Source organism: Mytilus californianus, unplaced genomic scaffold (genome assembly GCF_021869535.1).
Source record: "Mytilus californianus isolate M0D057914Y unplaced genomic scaffold, xbMytCali1.0.p SCAF_11, whole genome shotgun sequence".
In the NCBI taxonomy this organism is placed as follows: Eukaryota; Metazoa; Mollusca; class Bivalvia; order Mytilida; family Mytilidae; genus Mytilus; species Mytilus californianus.
Genome location: NW_026262593.1, coordinates 25,037,618 through 25,053,622, shown reverse-complemented (window position 1 = coordinate 25,053,622; position 16,005 = coordinate 25,037,618). Strand labels below are relative to the sequence as shown.

The following is a 16,005-nucleotide window of genomic DNA, read 5'->3' as shown; positions in this document are numbered from 1 at the left end:
GAATATCGAATAACGAATAACGAACCGGCCGCTAACTTCACATCCATATACATAGCGAACACGTGCAATTGGGTTTTTCTAGGTCTGTTTGATTGCATATTATAGGTTAAAAATATGTTAATCATCGTTTGAACCTGTATAAGAACGAGTTTTAGTTGATCGAATCAGTCCAATGGTTTACCCTTGTTTCACTTTCAATGTTGACATTCTTTTCCTTTAAATGATGAACACGCCTATTTTATGCGTAATCCATCTCTAGCTATAGTGTGTGATAACATTTTGTGAGGGAATTCGACGTTTGCTATACCACGGTTCCTTTCAACGCACTTTTTGACAATACCACTATATCAATCAGAATGAAATTATTTGCAGTGTTTTGAGAAATGATTTTACTTTGTATACATGTATTATTTGTGATACATTAAATGTTTTAAAAGGGCGAATTTTCTGTATAAAGTCAATTAGTATGTAGACTTTTGAAGCCCAAACTTTCTATTGCCTTAAATACGCAAATGAAAGATCCGAGAACTATACCAATACAGAACGACATGATTTTGAAAATATAGCAAAACTTTTGGTTGACAAATTTTTATTCGTTATTACAAAAAATGAACTTGAAATATCTGTCATTTTCTCCCTACCCAGTTTACTCCTATTACTTATTGTGATGTGTACCGGACATTGTTATTGAATCTTACGCAATGTGATTGGATTAATTTATTATTAATTTACCTTCAAAGTGTTTAATTTTTTCATACATGTATATTGATTAAATCAGAACGTGCATGTGTGTGTACAGTAACTTAAATGACCTTCATCCTGGACATTGGACGAGTCCATATTATTTTTTTTATCAATGAAACTAAAGGTATGAAAGGAAAGAATTGCCACTTCTTATATTTTCACAAAATTTTCCACATATACCGTAGATAAATTGTTTCTTAATAACCTATTACCGAAAAAAAAAGAGAAAATTTACAAATAAGACGTTCTATTCCATTAAACAAGACATTTTTCGAAGAGAAATGCCGAAATACATTTTACGCACGGCCTCGCCAGTTAAAATTATTGTTTATCTTAACAAAACAAAAATTGTTCAGTCTCATTATAATGTTATAATTACAATTAATCCCAAACAAAAGTAGTCAGTAAATAAAGTCAAAACATGTCCGATCTGCCTATTTTTGGACATCAAAATTCAATACGATCGTTTTAAGGTCAATTTCGTCTACTTCACAAAATCTTGTTAGGCACTATAAGGGGATAAATTGTATGCCACATGCATACGTATTCAATTTGCAAGTGAATAATTCATAAGCGATGTTTCTTAGCTTATTTTGACAAAATTGAACCAAACTGGCTTCTTAAATCAAATTATCTTTTCACTATTTCACTTTCATTGATGATTGAAGAAAACAAAATCATATTTTGTTTTATATCTCGTAGGTAATGCCCCTTTAACTTTGCGGCTACCAACTTATACTATACGATTACATTATAACGGTACAAGCCCTGTGTGTCTGTTGTACCGATGTGTATCATATGTTCATTTATATATATATATTATATATATAATTCGTCTAAACAACAGCACAACAATGTTAGATCTGTAAATTTGCGGAAGCAAATATTTTGTTCTTCCCTGGCCGGGATTCGAACTCATGCTACTGAGATATCGTGGCATCAAATCGCCTTGCACTATGCCCGACGCGCTAGACCACTCGACCACCTAAGCTCTATAATTATAAAGCTTTCGGTGGCTGGGTGTTACCTTTCATCGTCAGTTTTTATCTGGCGTCGTAACACAGTACATGATATATAAGGCATGAAGATGGAATTGTTACAGATCAGCTGAATTATCTATTGTAAAGGATCCTACAAATTAATGTAAGATGCAGTCACAGAAATAAATATATAATAAGTACGTCTGAACCAGTGACGACTCTATAACAGATGTAGAGTCGTCATTGGTTCAGATATATTATATATATATATATATATATATATATATATATATATATAAGAGGCATCTAAATTGCAACTCATTAGTAGCCGTGGGATTTCGTCGATGTGTTGATGTAAGTCACATATAACAGATGCCAAGGAGGGGTTCGATTACCCGGTGAAGGCATAACAAATTTACAAAAGTTAATGGTAAGTTTTTAAATTAATTCCATTAGTGAACAGAAAGCAGTAAACACGCCAATTCAAACTTAAGGAAATTAGGCACACAAAGGAAACAATTGAATATAATTTGGTGAGTCCATTTCAGCGGCAGATTTAGGAAGCATTGATTCTTAATAGTTATCCCATGAGGACGTGGTATGTCAGTGTAAGATCACCCCGATGGCCGGAGGCCAGAGGGTGATCTTACATTGACACACCTAGTCCGATTGGGATAACTATTTTACATCCAAGCTCTTCTAGACTATATGAAAAACACATTTACGCTTCATAACATCTAGTTCAGAATGCCATACAATAATTATAATATATTTTAGATATTACTATATAACGTATATACTCTTTATGAGCCTCCGGATACAATGTTTGAATATGTAAAATTAACAGTGAGTTTGTATCCAGTCATCCTGGTGTAGGGGTATGAATCGTGGCTTCATATCCTTAAGGTCTTGAGTTCGATTCCCCGCATAGACACTGGAAATTTAGTAGATGTTTTCTACATAAATTTTGAAAGTTAGTCTTTATTCCGAATAAATATTTCTAAGTTTTATTGTGTGTTCAACATTCCCGCCAAAATGTTACAAAACAAAAGAATGCATGCAGAACAAAGAAAATAAAGGTAGGGTGATCTGGTAAGGGTGATCTGTGTGATCTTACTCAGATCACCCATGTTAGAACAAAGGAGTTTGGATGTAAAAAAAGAAACCTCGGTAAATGAATAGGCTGACGTCACGGCAATGGTTTAAAGACCGCTAGTCTACGATGGTATCATAAGCTCAGAAGTCAGTGCTTCGGTTATGGCATATTTTGTAACATGCACACTCTTATATTCTCCGTTAAAAAATTTACAAATTATTTAAAATCTTAAGATCAAACTCATTCTGGCAACAAACCTGACCTTAGATGAATTTTGCTACTCCTTTTATGTCAAGTTTCTTCGTACAGCGCCTGGTGTTATTAGGTATTTTTACATCATCGGCTTCCAAAGTTTTCACTGTAAACATTCCTGTATTTTGCTGTGGACGTTGAAGTTAAATACACAAAAGCGCTTCCGAAGCACAACATTCATTAAGTGTTATTGTTATTTGCTAGCACATGGTTAATAACACTGCTAGTCACCGAGAATAAGTGCTTAGATACTGACATGATTTATAACATGTTTGTTTCTGATATTCTCCGTTGTTTAATTTATAAATGATTAAAAACCTAAGGTTCCAATTCCAATAGGCAAAATTTACCTTCTATGAATTAGGCTTCTTTTAAAGTCCCCTTTTGGTCATACAGCTCCTAATGTTTTCATGTATTTATACATCCTCGGCTTTCACAATTTTTGATGCTTGATTTCTTGATTGACAACATATTTGTTTCGTTTGGAGGACGTTTTTTTCAATAAACAATCAGCATTCCCATGGGAACCAACTGTGCTCCTCTTCTTGCCGACTTTATCCTTTATTCATACAGAAACTTCGTAGGAAGAAAGAGAAGAGTTTAGTAGTATCCTTTAACTTCATTTTCCGCTATATAGATGATGTTTTCTCACTAAATAATTCAAAATTCAAAATTCAAAAAATTACTATGTTGAACGCGTCTATCCCATCGAACTTGAAATAAAGGATACAACAGATACAGTTAAGTTTGTCTCATATCTTGACTTACATCTAGAAATTGACAATGAGGGTCTGTTAAAAACAAAACTTTACGACAAAAGAGATGATTTAAGCTTCCTAATTGTGAACTTCCATTTCTATGTAGCAACATTTCAGCAGCGCCTGCATACAGAGTATTTATCTCTCAGTTGATACGATATTCCAGGGCTTGTATTTCCTATCATGATTTTCTTGATAGAGGGTTGCTGCTCACAAGGAAGCTATTAAACCACGAGTTCCAATTGGTGAAGCTGAAATCATTCTTTCGTAAATTTTACGGACCGTTATGGAATATCTGTTTAACAGATGACAACGGGTTTGTACTATCATGAGCAACACGACGGGTGCCATATGTGGAGCAGGATCTGCTTACCCTTCTGGAGCACCTGAGATCGCCACCGGTTTTTGGTGGGATCGGGTTGCTAAGTCTTTGGTTTTCTATGTTGTGTTTTGTGTACTGTTGTTTGTTCGTTGGTCTTTTTCTTTTTTAGCCATGGCGTTGTCGGTTTATTTTCGACTGATGAGTTTGAATGTCCCTTTGGTATCTTTTGCCTCTCTTTTGACAGTGGTGAGGACTTTTTTTACAAGTATTCCTTAAATGTTACATTATAATGCACACCATTCCAAACGTAATATTTTATTGATTGATTATTAATTTTCAGGTCCTCCCGGAACATGGAAGTCAGAGCATGCATTCAGGTATGCACACAAATTTTCAAAAACGTTGGTAAAGGACCATAACTCATTGATTTGGCGGATAGATTGCAATGCTGAATTGAGTATCTTTAATTCTCTTTCTCATTTAATGAACTACCTACAGATACAATATATTAACTCGGAACTGGACATACCACAGTCAATTCAGATAATGTTACTGCGTGCCATAGAGGTTTTGGAAAGCGACAATTACAAGGGTACGAAGCATCTTTTTATACTGATTGGGCTTCTATCCCCACAGGTTACCATAATAAAACAGTTCTTGGAGAGGTTGAAAGAGTATAAAAACATATTCGTTATTGTAACTACGAGTGAGCCATTATCAAATGACTTCGACAATATTATAATTGAGCTTCACGGAATGTTAGAGAATGAGGCTGTAACATTTCTAAACATTGATGATTTGTTAGAAGAGAAGGCAAAAGAATTGGCAAAAAGATTGCGCTTTTTACCAGGTGGTCTAGCATTTGCCAAAACGTATATTCACATAACAAGAACTAGCATGAACAATTATCTTGAAAGACTTGAACATATTACTAGCATTGACGGTTCCGCCTCCAAGAAAGCTTGTGAAATGCTTATAATTCAAGCGGAAAAGGATATGTCGTCCGATGAAAAAGCAATTCTTCACCTCATTCCATATCTGAACACAGATAATATACCTATCCGCATTCTTAAATATCTTTTGCCCACCATATTAAACAAAGACGAAAAGACGATACTGATAGACCACTTCATCCGCACCTTAAAAGAATATTCTCTGATTTCTATTCAGGGTATAGATGATCAGCAAATAATAACTGCCAATGGGTTTACTTTTATGATACTGAAAGCAACTCAAACATGTGCCGACAGAAGCTCTAATCTTAAAACACTTCTGAATTTCTTCATGTGTTATATTGATCTAGATGTAAGATTGTTTGAAGATATCAACAGAAACATACTTCTATTAAAACACGCAGAGGCCTTTTTATCACATTTGGAAGACAATTGCAAGTCATGGTCTTATGATACGAAAGCTATAGTTTGCTATATATATTGTGCGATCGGAATCACATATAGATTGTATGGAAATACTGAGTTATCCGCTAATGTATATCTAGAAAAAGCAAAACTTTTAATGTATGAAACATTCTTAATTGGTCAGCAAACACAGATTTTTAATATCAAAACTGAAGCTTTATATGACTCAATGCATGATTTTCTTAATGGAAACGGAGTTCTCCAAGAGCACTGTAAAATCATCTTCAACACACTGGTTGAAAAGGGAAAAACACTCCCTTATGAATTCGTTGACACATTTATCGAAAACAAATATAGAAACACAAAGGCCATAAATCAATTGTGGGATAATGGTGAACTTCTTACCAAAGATACACGCAATAATCAGTTAACGACTGAGGTCATAAACGCACTAAGAAGTAAGAACTTGATTATGGAGAGTCAAAATATATCTGACACATTTTTAGTTGAACTCCTGATTAGGATTCTCTATAATTCTAGTAAAAATAAATGGTTAATGGAACTTTCCAAAGACAGATTCTCGAAACCGGAAACGGGCAAATTGCGTCATAGACTTTCCTGCACGTTCGTCCCTGATACAACAGAAAGCTTAATGGAGCATCAGCTAGCACATTGTCTTACACAGTTATTACAGCAACATTTGAGCTCCTTGCCTATGCAGCACGTTAGAATTGCAACCAATAAAAGTAATGTCAGATCCTTCTGTTCTGTTTTCAGTCCAGCAACATTTCGTAGTGGTGTATCATATATGTTGATATCATTTTCCGATCCCGATCGGTTATCGTTTTTACTTAAAGAAGCAATAGAACTATTGAATGGCCTTGATTCTAATATAGAAGGCACAGGTTTTACTGAGTTTGGAGTAGTTACACGCATTGGCAATTCAAGTCTGTTTCATTCCGTAATGATTGACAGCATTAAAATGGAGTGTTATGAAAAACTATATAAACTAGAATGTCAGGAAAACCCAACTAAGGACGATTCTAAGAGTGAAATCTTTGAACAGCCTAGCATATCAAAAACCGAAAATATTGAGAAAAGTAAAAGCTTGAGCAAACCGGATTTGCCAAGAATCAAAAAGGCCACAAAAAATGAGAATTTGGAGAAAGCTCTAAAAAATCTAAACTTAATTAGGGCGTTGAAAATTGCAAAGGAGTTAGAAAAGAACTTCGAATACCTGACATCATTCAAAGCCCTGTCAGAAATCCATTTGAAAATTGCCGAAGTGTTTAAACTTACAGGAACAGAAGAGAACATTCGGAAAGCAATACAGCATTATAAAAAGGCCTATGACCGAGAATATGAAAGCAATGCCACAAGATTCACTCGTTTTCATTTAAAAGGAATTGTCCATTACGCTGAGTGTTGTATTCAATTTCCCAATGAGAAAGACTTACATATTGCAAAGAAATTGTCAAATGCAATGCAACATCGCTTTAGAATGGTTAAAACTTGTACTCTTCTTGACGAGATAATCGGAGATATTGAAAGCTGTTTGGTAAGTTGAAGATTCCATTACAAAATCAATCTGTCTTAAAATTCGTACTTAAGCATTTTTATCAAATGATGTGTTTACAAATTTCAATTGATATACAGAAACGTACCGTATATTGTTTTTAGGGGGATTTTATTACAAAAAGAACAAGTTAAATTTTTGGTGTTTATTATTTAGCTGATTGATCAAAACAAACGAAAACAAAAATGCTGTAATGTAATCAGAAAAAAAGATAACATAAACTTAATCGACTTACGAATATCGAAAATAAATAAATACAAATTAAAGTATGAGAACTAAATTATACAAAAAACAGAATGCAATTGTTCTGAAAAATTTGTGTGCAATGCGGAGTGCAAATTTGCAAGTGTTGACAATTTTGTAGAAAAGAGCACGATGGGTGCTACATGTGGAGCAGGATCTGCTTACCCTTCCGGAGCACCTGAGATCACCCCCAGTTTTTGGTGGAGTTCTTTGTTGTGTTTTGTGTACTATTGTTTGTCTGCTTGTCTTTTCCTTTTTTAGCCATGGCGTTGTCCATATATTTTGGACTGATGAGTTTGAATGTCCCTTTGGTATATTCGCCTTTCTTTTAATAACACAAAATATCATTGAAAATGTGAATATTTTTTTGTGACAGGGCTAATTTTTATTATAAAACAAGTGTTCATGAACTTCTTTTAACAGAAAAACTCTTTTTTGTTTATCGAAATCTTCATTAAATGCACTGATATTGAATTATAATTAATATTATGTTCCTTTGTTTGTCAAACTTACGATGGGTAAACTTAGGCAACAAAACCCAGTAGTTAGTTAACAGCAAAGATGTTCGATATGGATTCACCGAATAAAATATTGGTTGTCGATTATACGTAACGGATTCGTAATTAATGTAAATGTAACAAAACGTGCATAGACTACTTAATCTAGTATATATGCATGCATTGAGATCTCAAAAAACATGTTTAACCCCGCCGCATGTTTGCGCCTGTCCCAAGTCAGGAGCCTCTTGCCTTTGTTAGTCTTGTATCATTTTTAATTTTAGTTTCTTGTGTATAATTTGGAGTTTAGTATGACGTCCATTATCACTGAACTAGTATACATATTTGTTTAGGGGCCAGCTGAAGAACGCCTCCGGGTGCGGGAGTTTCTCGCTGCATTGAAGACCCATTGGTGGCCTTCGGCTGTTGTCTGTTCTATGGTCGGGTTGTTGTCTCTTTGACACATTCCTCATTTCCATTCTCAATTTTATTGGTCCAATAATTTCCTTAACATTAAAGATTAGAGTCTTATTTCATTTGACTTCGATTGTCAAGATCATATAGGACCACACTGGTTTGTCGTTTCGTCGTTTTTTGTTCTCGCTTTTTTGTCATCGCGTTTGTCTATTTCTCTTCGACTTATGAGTTTTTAATGTCCTCTTGGTATCCGCCGATTATATTGAATTACAACTGGGTCAATGTCACTGCTAGTGGATATAAAATGCATGAAACTAAGAAGTCGTCGCCCATTATAAAAAAGTTCCGAAACTGACATCATGAAGAATACCAAGTCGTCTAAAATAGAAAATGTGCCTTTATCTTAATCATGACTTTAAATCCCGAACACGTCATAGCAAGATCAGCATACTGATGACGATTGCAATAATGTTCGCACACGACCGTCTACGATACAGCTACAAGACATTTTAGACTTAAATGAGATTGAAAAACACTGTTTCATTTCTAAATGTAAAACCCAAAACTGCAAAACCAGTAAAACTTTGATAACAGATGTTCATTTTACTGGCAATTTAAAAAAATCTTACTTCACCAGGAGTAACGATTATCTGAATTGTAAATATATTGTAACCTTTGTGGATCGGTTTAAGTCTGTGAAATGAAAGGAAGGCTTAACAAACGTATGGGCAGTCATTGTTCAAATATTAACAACAAACCAAATGGCATTGTTTTTTACAACAGTTTAATCAATCTGATCCTTCAATCCTTTTTATGCGACTTGGCTTTTATCCAGATAATCTATCACATGTTTAACAATCCTTATCTTGCAACAGCACCCCGTAGACAAAAGTAAGACTATTGGATTTAAGAACTGGGAATTGCTACACCCTATGTTAAAAAAATGAGCTCAGTCGGAAAAACAACATTTCTACTTAAAAAAGATCAGTCTTTTCCTATAATGTCTTATACTCATGCCTCACTTACACTACTATAAATAAAATTTTCAATTATAAACACGTGTTGCAGGATCTGAATATTGACAACTTCAATTCTAAACCTCCTGAATGTGTCTGTACTAGTTCCACATTCATATATATTCTGGCTGGTCAGGTTATTTCTGGTAACATTAACATATTTACAAAACGTCTATGCTAAATGTGCTAACCAAAGAGTCATTATATTGTGAGCCTAAATCCATAAATTGAAATACTAATTGATTCAGTCGATGCCAACACCTGAATACTTTTTTTCTAATTTGCTTAGGCTTTGATATCGTTAATACAAATTGATAAAGCTGAATGGATCTATGAACACTCATGATTCCTCTTTCTTAAAAAAAAAAAAAAGTGTTGTTAGCACCTATTCTACCTCCATCACACATATGCTGTTGTTCCCGCAGATAAGGCCCCGAAAAACGTCGTATTTGAGTGTTAATCACATTATGTAAAACGGAATTAGGTATTGACAATTCAATTGGAAACTCAACGGATATGATCTTGCCTTTGACGGGGACTGATTAAGACAAGTAAATACGAAATTCACAACTTTATTCTTACATCATCTTACAAAAACTAAAACAGAAACAGCATGACGAGTCATAATAACCTGAAATAACCTCGAACCGAATTCAACCGTTCTACATAACATCCCCGCGCGAAACAAAAAGACATTACATATACAAAAATCTTTCGTATATGATATTACTTAGTATAAAAACTTTGATTTAATCATTTTACTTATCGCAAACTATTTCTCCTTCCTCAAACTTACAGGTAAATAACGTAGTGAGATTAATAATGAATTATTAAAAATATTGGAAATTAAACCGTGCTGTGATGACCTTATCTAATTACAATACACAAGTATGAAATCTACAGAGACCGCTACCTCTTATTGAAATTAGCTTTCAACTATATGTTACATTCACCATAACTGCTCCACTCACGCACTCATACATCACCCATACTCTCTCCGACACAGACTCATTGGTTAACCATATTTATAGTTAATGAAACATTTAAAACAAAAGCAACATCTCAGTAAACGGCAATTTATGACTTCTATCATACCGCTATGGATAATGTTTCTCAAGAACATTCATTCAACTAATGTTTCCAATGTAATACTACATAATGTACCATAATATATCTTGTTTATATGTTCCGGACCATGCGAGTATTTGGACCATACTCATATAGTCCGACCATACGCGTGATAATTAATACGATGAACGTTGACTCTTGTAACACTATGGTAATCATTGTTACATGGTTAATGAAAAACGTGAATTTTATCTACAAATTAAAAACGATAGAAAAGGTATTTTTACACGGTCAATATCGATGTTTCCTCACGAAACACAATACCTCGACTTCGTCTTTTGAAATTAACTTCAAGATATATCTTAATGAATCGTTAAACAAGAATTCAACTGTTTTACTCACATTGTACCTTTTTTCTTTAATCTAAAAGAGAATAAAAGGCATGTTTAGTAGTGTTGGATGAATTTTTGTCTCCTGATTTCAACACAATAATTATGATTTTTTTTTTTTTTTTTTTTATTGCATTTAATGTTAACTGATGTATTTTTGCAATTGTACTTTCGTGTATTTCGCAATACTCTGTATCTGCATCATAATCTTTCTTGTTATTTAGAGATAGCTTTTTTTGATGAAAGAACTTTTTATGACAGAATTTTGACTTTTCATTATATAATTAGAAATCCTTGTCCATGTACTTCAGAACTTTCGGAATCCATAAAATTTGGAAATCCAACTCATTTACATGTACCTTCAAATTGTATATCACCGACGTGTTCTGGTAAATACGGAAAAAAATGGGTCCTCTTGATCGGGACTGTCAATATTGTCCTGGTTAGGTGATCAACTGCACCGAGATAAAGCGTCTGCAATCTGCTTATTTTTGGCTGGCTAATAACGGAGCTCGAAATTGAACTGTTGCAAAATTGCTAACTATCGTTCGTATATGGCCCCTTTCAGCTGTATTTTGAAATATTGGCCTAAGGGCTTGATTGTCACATTCAGCGATGAATTTTCGACCTCTCAAATACATTGCACAATCTATAGGGCTGTTACCATCCCTAATAATTGCAATTTTGTAGGTCCGTATGATCTTTGCTATTTGCTTAATGACTAAGACCAAAAAACAAATAACACGTTCATACTGGGTATTGTCAGCTTGCTCGTGATATTGATATATCATGTATCCTTTACCTTTGGAACTAGTATCCACTGCTAAATAAAATTCAGTATTACAATTCTGAAAAGATAGGAGAGTTTGTTTTAACTTGCAAAATGCATTCTCTTGTTCAAGTGTCAACTTACATTTGACATTTTTACGGAGTACTTTGGTAAGCGGTTCAACTTCAGTGCTAAAATTAGGAATACACTTTATGAACCAGTTCAGCAAGCCTAAAGTATGATGAAGTTCGCGTACAGAAAGAGGTGGCGGATATTCCTAAATTGCAGTAATTCCATCTTTAGAGATCAGATGACCTAGAAATAAACAACATTTTTGGTCAAAATGACATTTCCTCGGGCCCAATTATATACCGGCGGCTTGTAAGCGATTAAATACTTCGCGCAAATCACTAATATTTTGATCAACAGTTTCCATTGTTATTTGAACAGCATCTAAATAGCAAAGACAAAAATTAAACTTCAAGCCATAGAGTACTCTGTCCATTAAAACTTAAAATGATCCTGGTAATGAACTCAAACCCATCAGTACTCGGGGGAATTTAAACTTTCCGTTGAAAGTATTAAGAGCGGCATAACGCCGACTTTCGGAATTTATAGGCATTTGAAAAGTTATGAACACAAATCAATATGTGTTATAAAATTCAGTGTTCTGTTTGAGAAAGACTCCGTTAAATCCTGCAAATCCGGAGGTCCATAAAAAAAACCCTGCTGAGTTTCCGATTTCAAATAGCAAAAACTGCAACAAAATCTGAACTGTGAGAGACTTTTTAAAGATTGAGAATCACTTTTATTAGTTTAAGTGTTTATTGTTCTCTTCGAAACTAACACGATGGAGCCTTTGATGTATATCCTTGGTTTCACCGTCCGAGGCAATTCCTTGTTTTAGAAAATGATATAAATTATCACGGAGTACTTGTTTTTTTTTTTATCTGGAGTAAGACTATACGAGCGTTGATATTTTGGCTTGAAATCTGGTTTCAATATAATCTTCGGTTGTACAACATCCGTATAACCTAAATTTAGGTTTTCATCAGTCACAAATATATTTTCGTGTGATTTTAGAAATTTCTTGTTGTAAGTCAGATAAATGCGTTGGAATATCGAAATATGACAGAAATTTTGTTTCGTTGTCGGCCTTCTGAAATTTTGCTCCGCTTTCAACCTCTTTGGATTTTTTTTTTTTCGATTTGAAATTAAACGTTATTCACTTCCAGTTTTCTATCGTTTTGAATCACTGTAACATGAACATCATTGTTCAGTATCTCAAATTGTACCCTTTTGAATGACAACAGTTTCACTTAACGGATTAAGTATTTTGACAGGTACATGTACCTGTTAATCATTATTTTATAGAAGTAGTGCCAGTGTACAAAAGAAACAGCACTCTAGGCAAGGAGAACTACAGTGATTTGAAAGCTGTATCCAAGTTCTTTGAGAGGGCGATTGATGTTCAGTTAGTGGAGTTTTTATAGCAACTCGTTTTAATGTCTTTCTGTCTGCTTATAGAGCGGGTAAAGTTGTCAAGACAGACTCACTTCTCCAAATTATAGAGGACTGGCGAAATTCATTATATCTTGCAAGGTCCTCATGCCTGTCAGACAGTTTTCACTTGACCTCGACCTCATTTCATGGATCAGTGAACAAGGTTAAGTTTTTCTGGTCAAGTCCATATCTTAGATACTACAAAAATGTATAAGCAATAAGTCTACTATATTTGGTGTATGTAATGATTGTAAGGTGTCCATGTCCAACTGAAAGGTGTCATCTGACCTTGACCTAATTTTAATGATTCAGTGGAAAAGGTAAGTTTTTGTGTTTTGGTCTGTTTTTTAATACTGTATGCAATAGGTCAACCATATTTGGTGCAGGAAATATTTTACGATGTACATGTCAGTCTGGCAGGTTTAATTTGACATTGACCTCATTTTCACGGTCCATTGTACAATGTTAAGTTTTTGTGTTTTGATCTGTTTTTCTTGAACTTAAAGCAATAGGACAACTATATTTGGTGTATGGAATGATTGTAAGGTGTTGATGTCTGTCTGGCAGGTATAATCTGACCTTCACATCATTTTCATGGTTCATTGGTCAATGTTCAGTTTTCCTGGTTAGCTTTGTCTTGGATACTATAAGCAATAGGTCAACTTTATTGATGCATGGAATGATTTGAAGGTGTACATGTCTGTTTGGCAGGGTTCATCTGACCTTGACCTCATTTTCATGGATTGGTCTGTTTCTTTTATACTATAAGCAATAGGTCATCTATATTCGGTGTATGCATGGAATGATTGTATTAAAGGTGTACATGTATTTCCGGCTCGGTTTATCTGACCTTGACCTCATTTTCTTGGATCGTATATGTTAATGTGATACTTGTAGTAAAACTTTATCTTTAGTACTATCAACATAAAAATCAATGGTCAGTATAGTAGGAGAGACATTTCAGCGTGTGCACTCTTGTATTTGTAAGGAATGGTTTTATAGTTGGCCAAAAATCTGTACGTTTTGGTCCACCAACACATTTCTCTATAAAAGATTTTTTAATAGAGTTTCTTTTAATTTTAGATACAAGATTTCTCTTAATCTGACAATGTTTCCATGAATTTGAGTCTCGCTCTCTTTATTTATTGTGTAACATTCTTTTTTATAGACAACTTTTCTTAATTTACTGTTCATAAATGTTACTGGTTTATTTAATATTTTTTTCTCCTAAAAAGGTACATGTTTGTTATAAATATAAATAAAAAAAGGGTTAATTTTTTTGTATGATTGATTTAAATTTCATTTCAAACTGAGCATGTTATTTTAAATAATAAGAAATGATTTATATCTGTAGCTTATAAACCTCCATATAGATAACAAGATGTGGTATGAGTGCCAATGAGACAACTCTCCATCCAAGTCACAATGTATAAAAAGTTAACAATTATAGGTCAAAGTACGGCCTTCAACACGGAGCCTTGGCTCACACCGAACAGCAAACTATAAAGGGCCTCAAAATGACTAGTGTAAAACAATTCAAACAGGAAAACCAACGGTCTAATCTATATAAAAAACGAGAAACGAGAAACACTTATGAACCACACCAACAAACGACAACCACTGAACAACAGGCTCCTGACTTAAGACCGATGCATAAAAATGCAGCAGGTTTAAACGTTTTAACAGGCGCCAACTTTCACCCTAACCTGAAACAGTAGTGTAACATTACAACATAAAAAGACACACTATAAAATATCAATTGAAATCATTATACTGACTTTTCAGTCGATTTTGCAAACTATTTTTTTTATAAATTTTTGTCATAATGATAATTTCCTGGTACTTGGTGATTTAAATTTTGATGTACTAGTTGAAGAGAAAAGTGTTAATCTTAAAAAAATAAATGATATTTTTGATATAACAAATTTGATTAAAATTCCACATGTTTAACAAAATGCTACACCACATGATGAAAATGTTGTTTGAGCTTTTGATTTTTCCATTTGATAAGGGACTGTCCGTTTTAAATTTTCCTTGGAGTTCGGTATTTTTGTTGTTTAACTTTATATCAAGCTTTGTAAATGTAATCTTAACAAACAAGCCAAATTTTTGTGGTAATATGTAATTTTGATTGTGGAATAAGTGATGTGCATAACCTTATAGCTGTACAATTGAATAGTGAAATTCCTACCAAATCAAGGGTGAAAATTTCATTGAGGATCTCGAAAAAGCTGATTTTCAAAATATTACTAGTGAAGATCTAGATGTAAATCAATCATACAAAAATGTTAACCTTTTTTTTATTATATTTATAACAAACATGTACCTTTTTAAGAAAAAAAAAAATTAAATAAACCAGCAACATTTATGAACAGTAAATTAAGAAAAGTTGTCTATAAAAAAAGAATGTTACACAATAGACAAAGAGAGTGAGACTCCAATTCATGGAAACATTGTCAGATTAAGAGAAATCTTGTAACAAAAATTAAAAGAAACTCTATTAAAAAATCTTTTATAGAGAAATGTGTTGGTGGACCAAAACGTACAGATTTTTGGCCAACTATAAAACCATTCCTTACAAATACAAGAGTTCACACGCTGAAATGTCTCTCCTACTATACTGACCATTGATTTTATGTTGATAATACTAAATATAAGAAACAATTTGGAACATTTCAACTTAATCCTATATTAATGATACTGGTATGAGCCTAAATTAATGTACAAATTTTGTGGACAAAGCAGTGTAATACGAGAAATATCTCTTCATGCGAGAAATAGATAACATGTCATAACCATAAGAGAATGACACGGTATTGTTTTGTCAATGGTGTTATTTATAACAAAACTCATATAAGTGTGGACACAGATTAATGTGGATAATTTGTTTGATATTTTTTTCTAACAAAACGATTTTTCTATGGGTTTGTTCATAGTGTTTTTACTTGTATGTTTAACTGTGTTCCCAAGGACAGCTATACTGTGTATCAGACCAGTCAGTACGAAGCCCCAGAAAA

The 16,005-nt window shown here is 33.6% G+C and overlaps 1 protein-coding gene across 1 annotated transcript; it reads left to right on the top strand.

The window, feature by feature from the left end:
• Positions 1-4,912: 4,912 nt before the first annotated feature.
• LOC127720836 (uncharacterized) lies at positions 4,913-14,089 on the top strand. The gene is made up of 3 exons (XM_052227585.1): positions 4,913-5,457; positions 5,695-6,234; positions 14,072-14,089. The coding sequence occupies exons 1-3, from the start codon at positions 5,050-5,052 to the stop codon at positions 14,087-14,089; spliced, it is 966 nt and encodes a 321-aa protein (XP_052083545.1). The 5' UTR covers positions 4,913-5,049.
• Positions 14,090-16,005: the final 1,916 nt, after the last annotated feature.

Bases quoted from the DNA above. Each gene is read 5' to 3' on its own strand.
- LOC127720836 (XM_052227585.1), top strand. From the start codon at position 5,050: ATGAACAATTATCTTGAAAGACTTGAACATATTACTAGCATTGACGGT. The intron at 5,458-5,694 runs GTAAGATTGTTT...TTAATTGGTCAG, and splicing joins TGTGTTATATTGATCTAGAT to CAAACACAGATTTTTAATAT.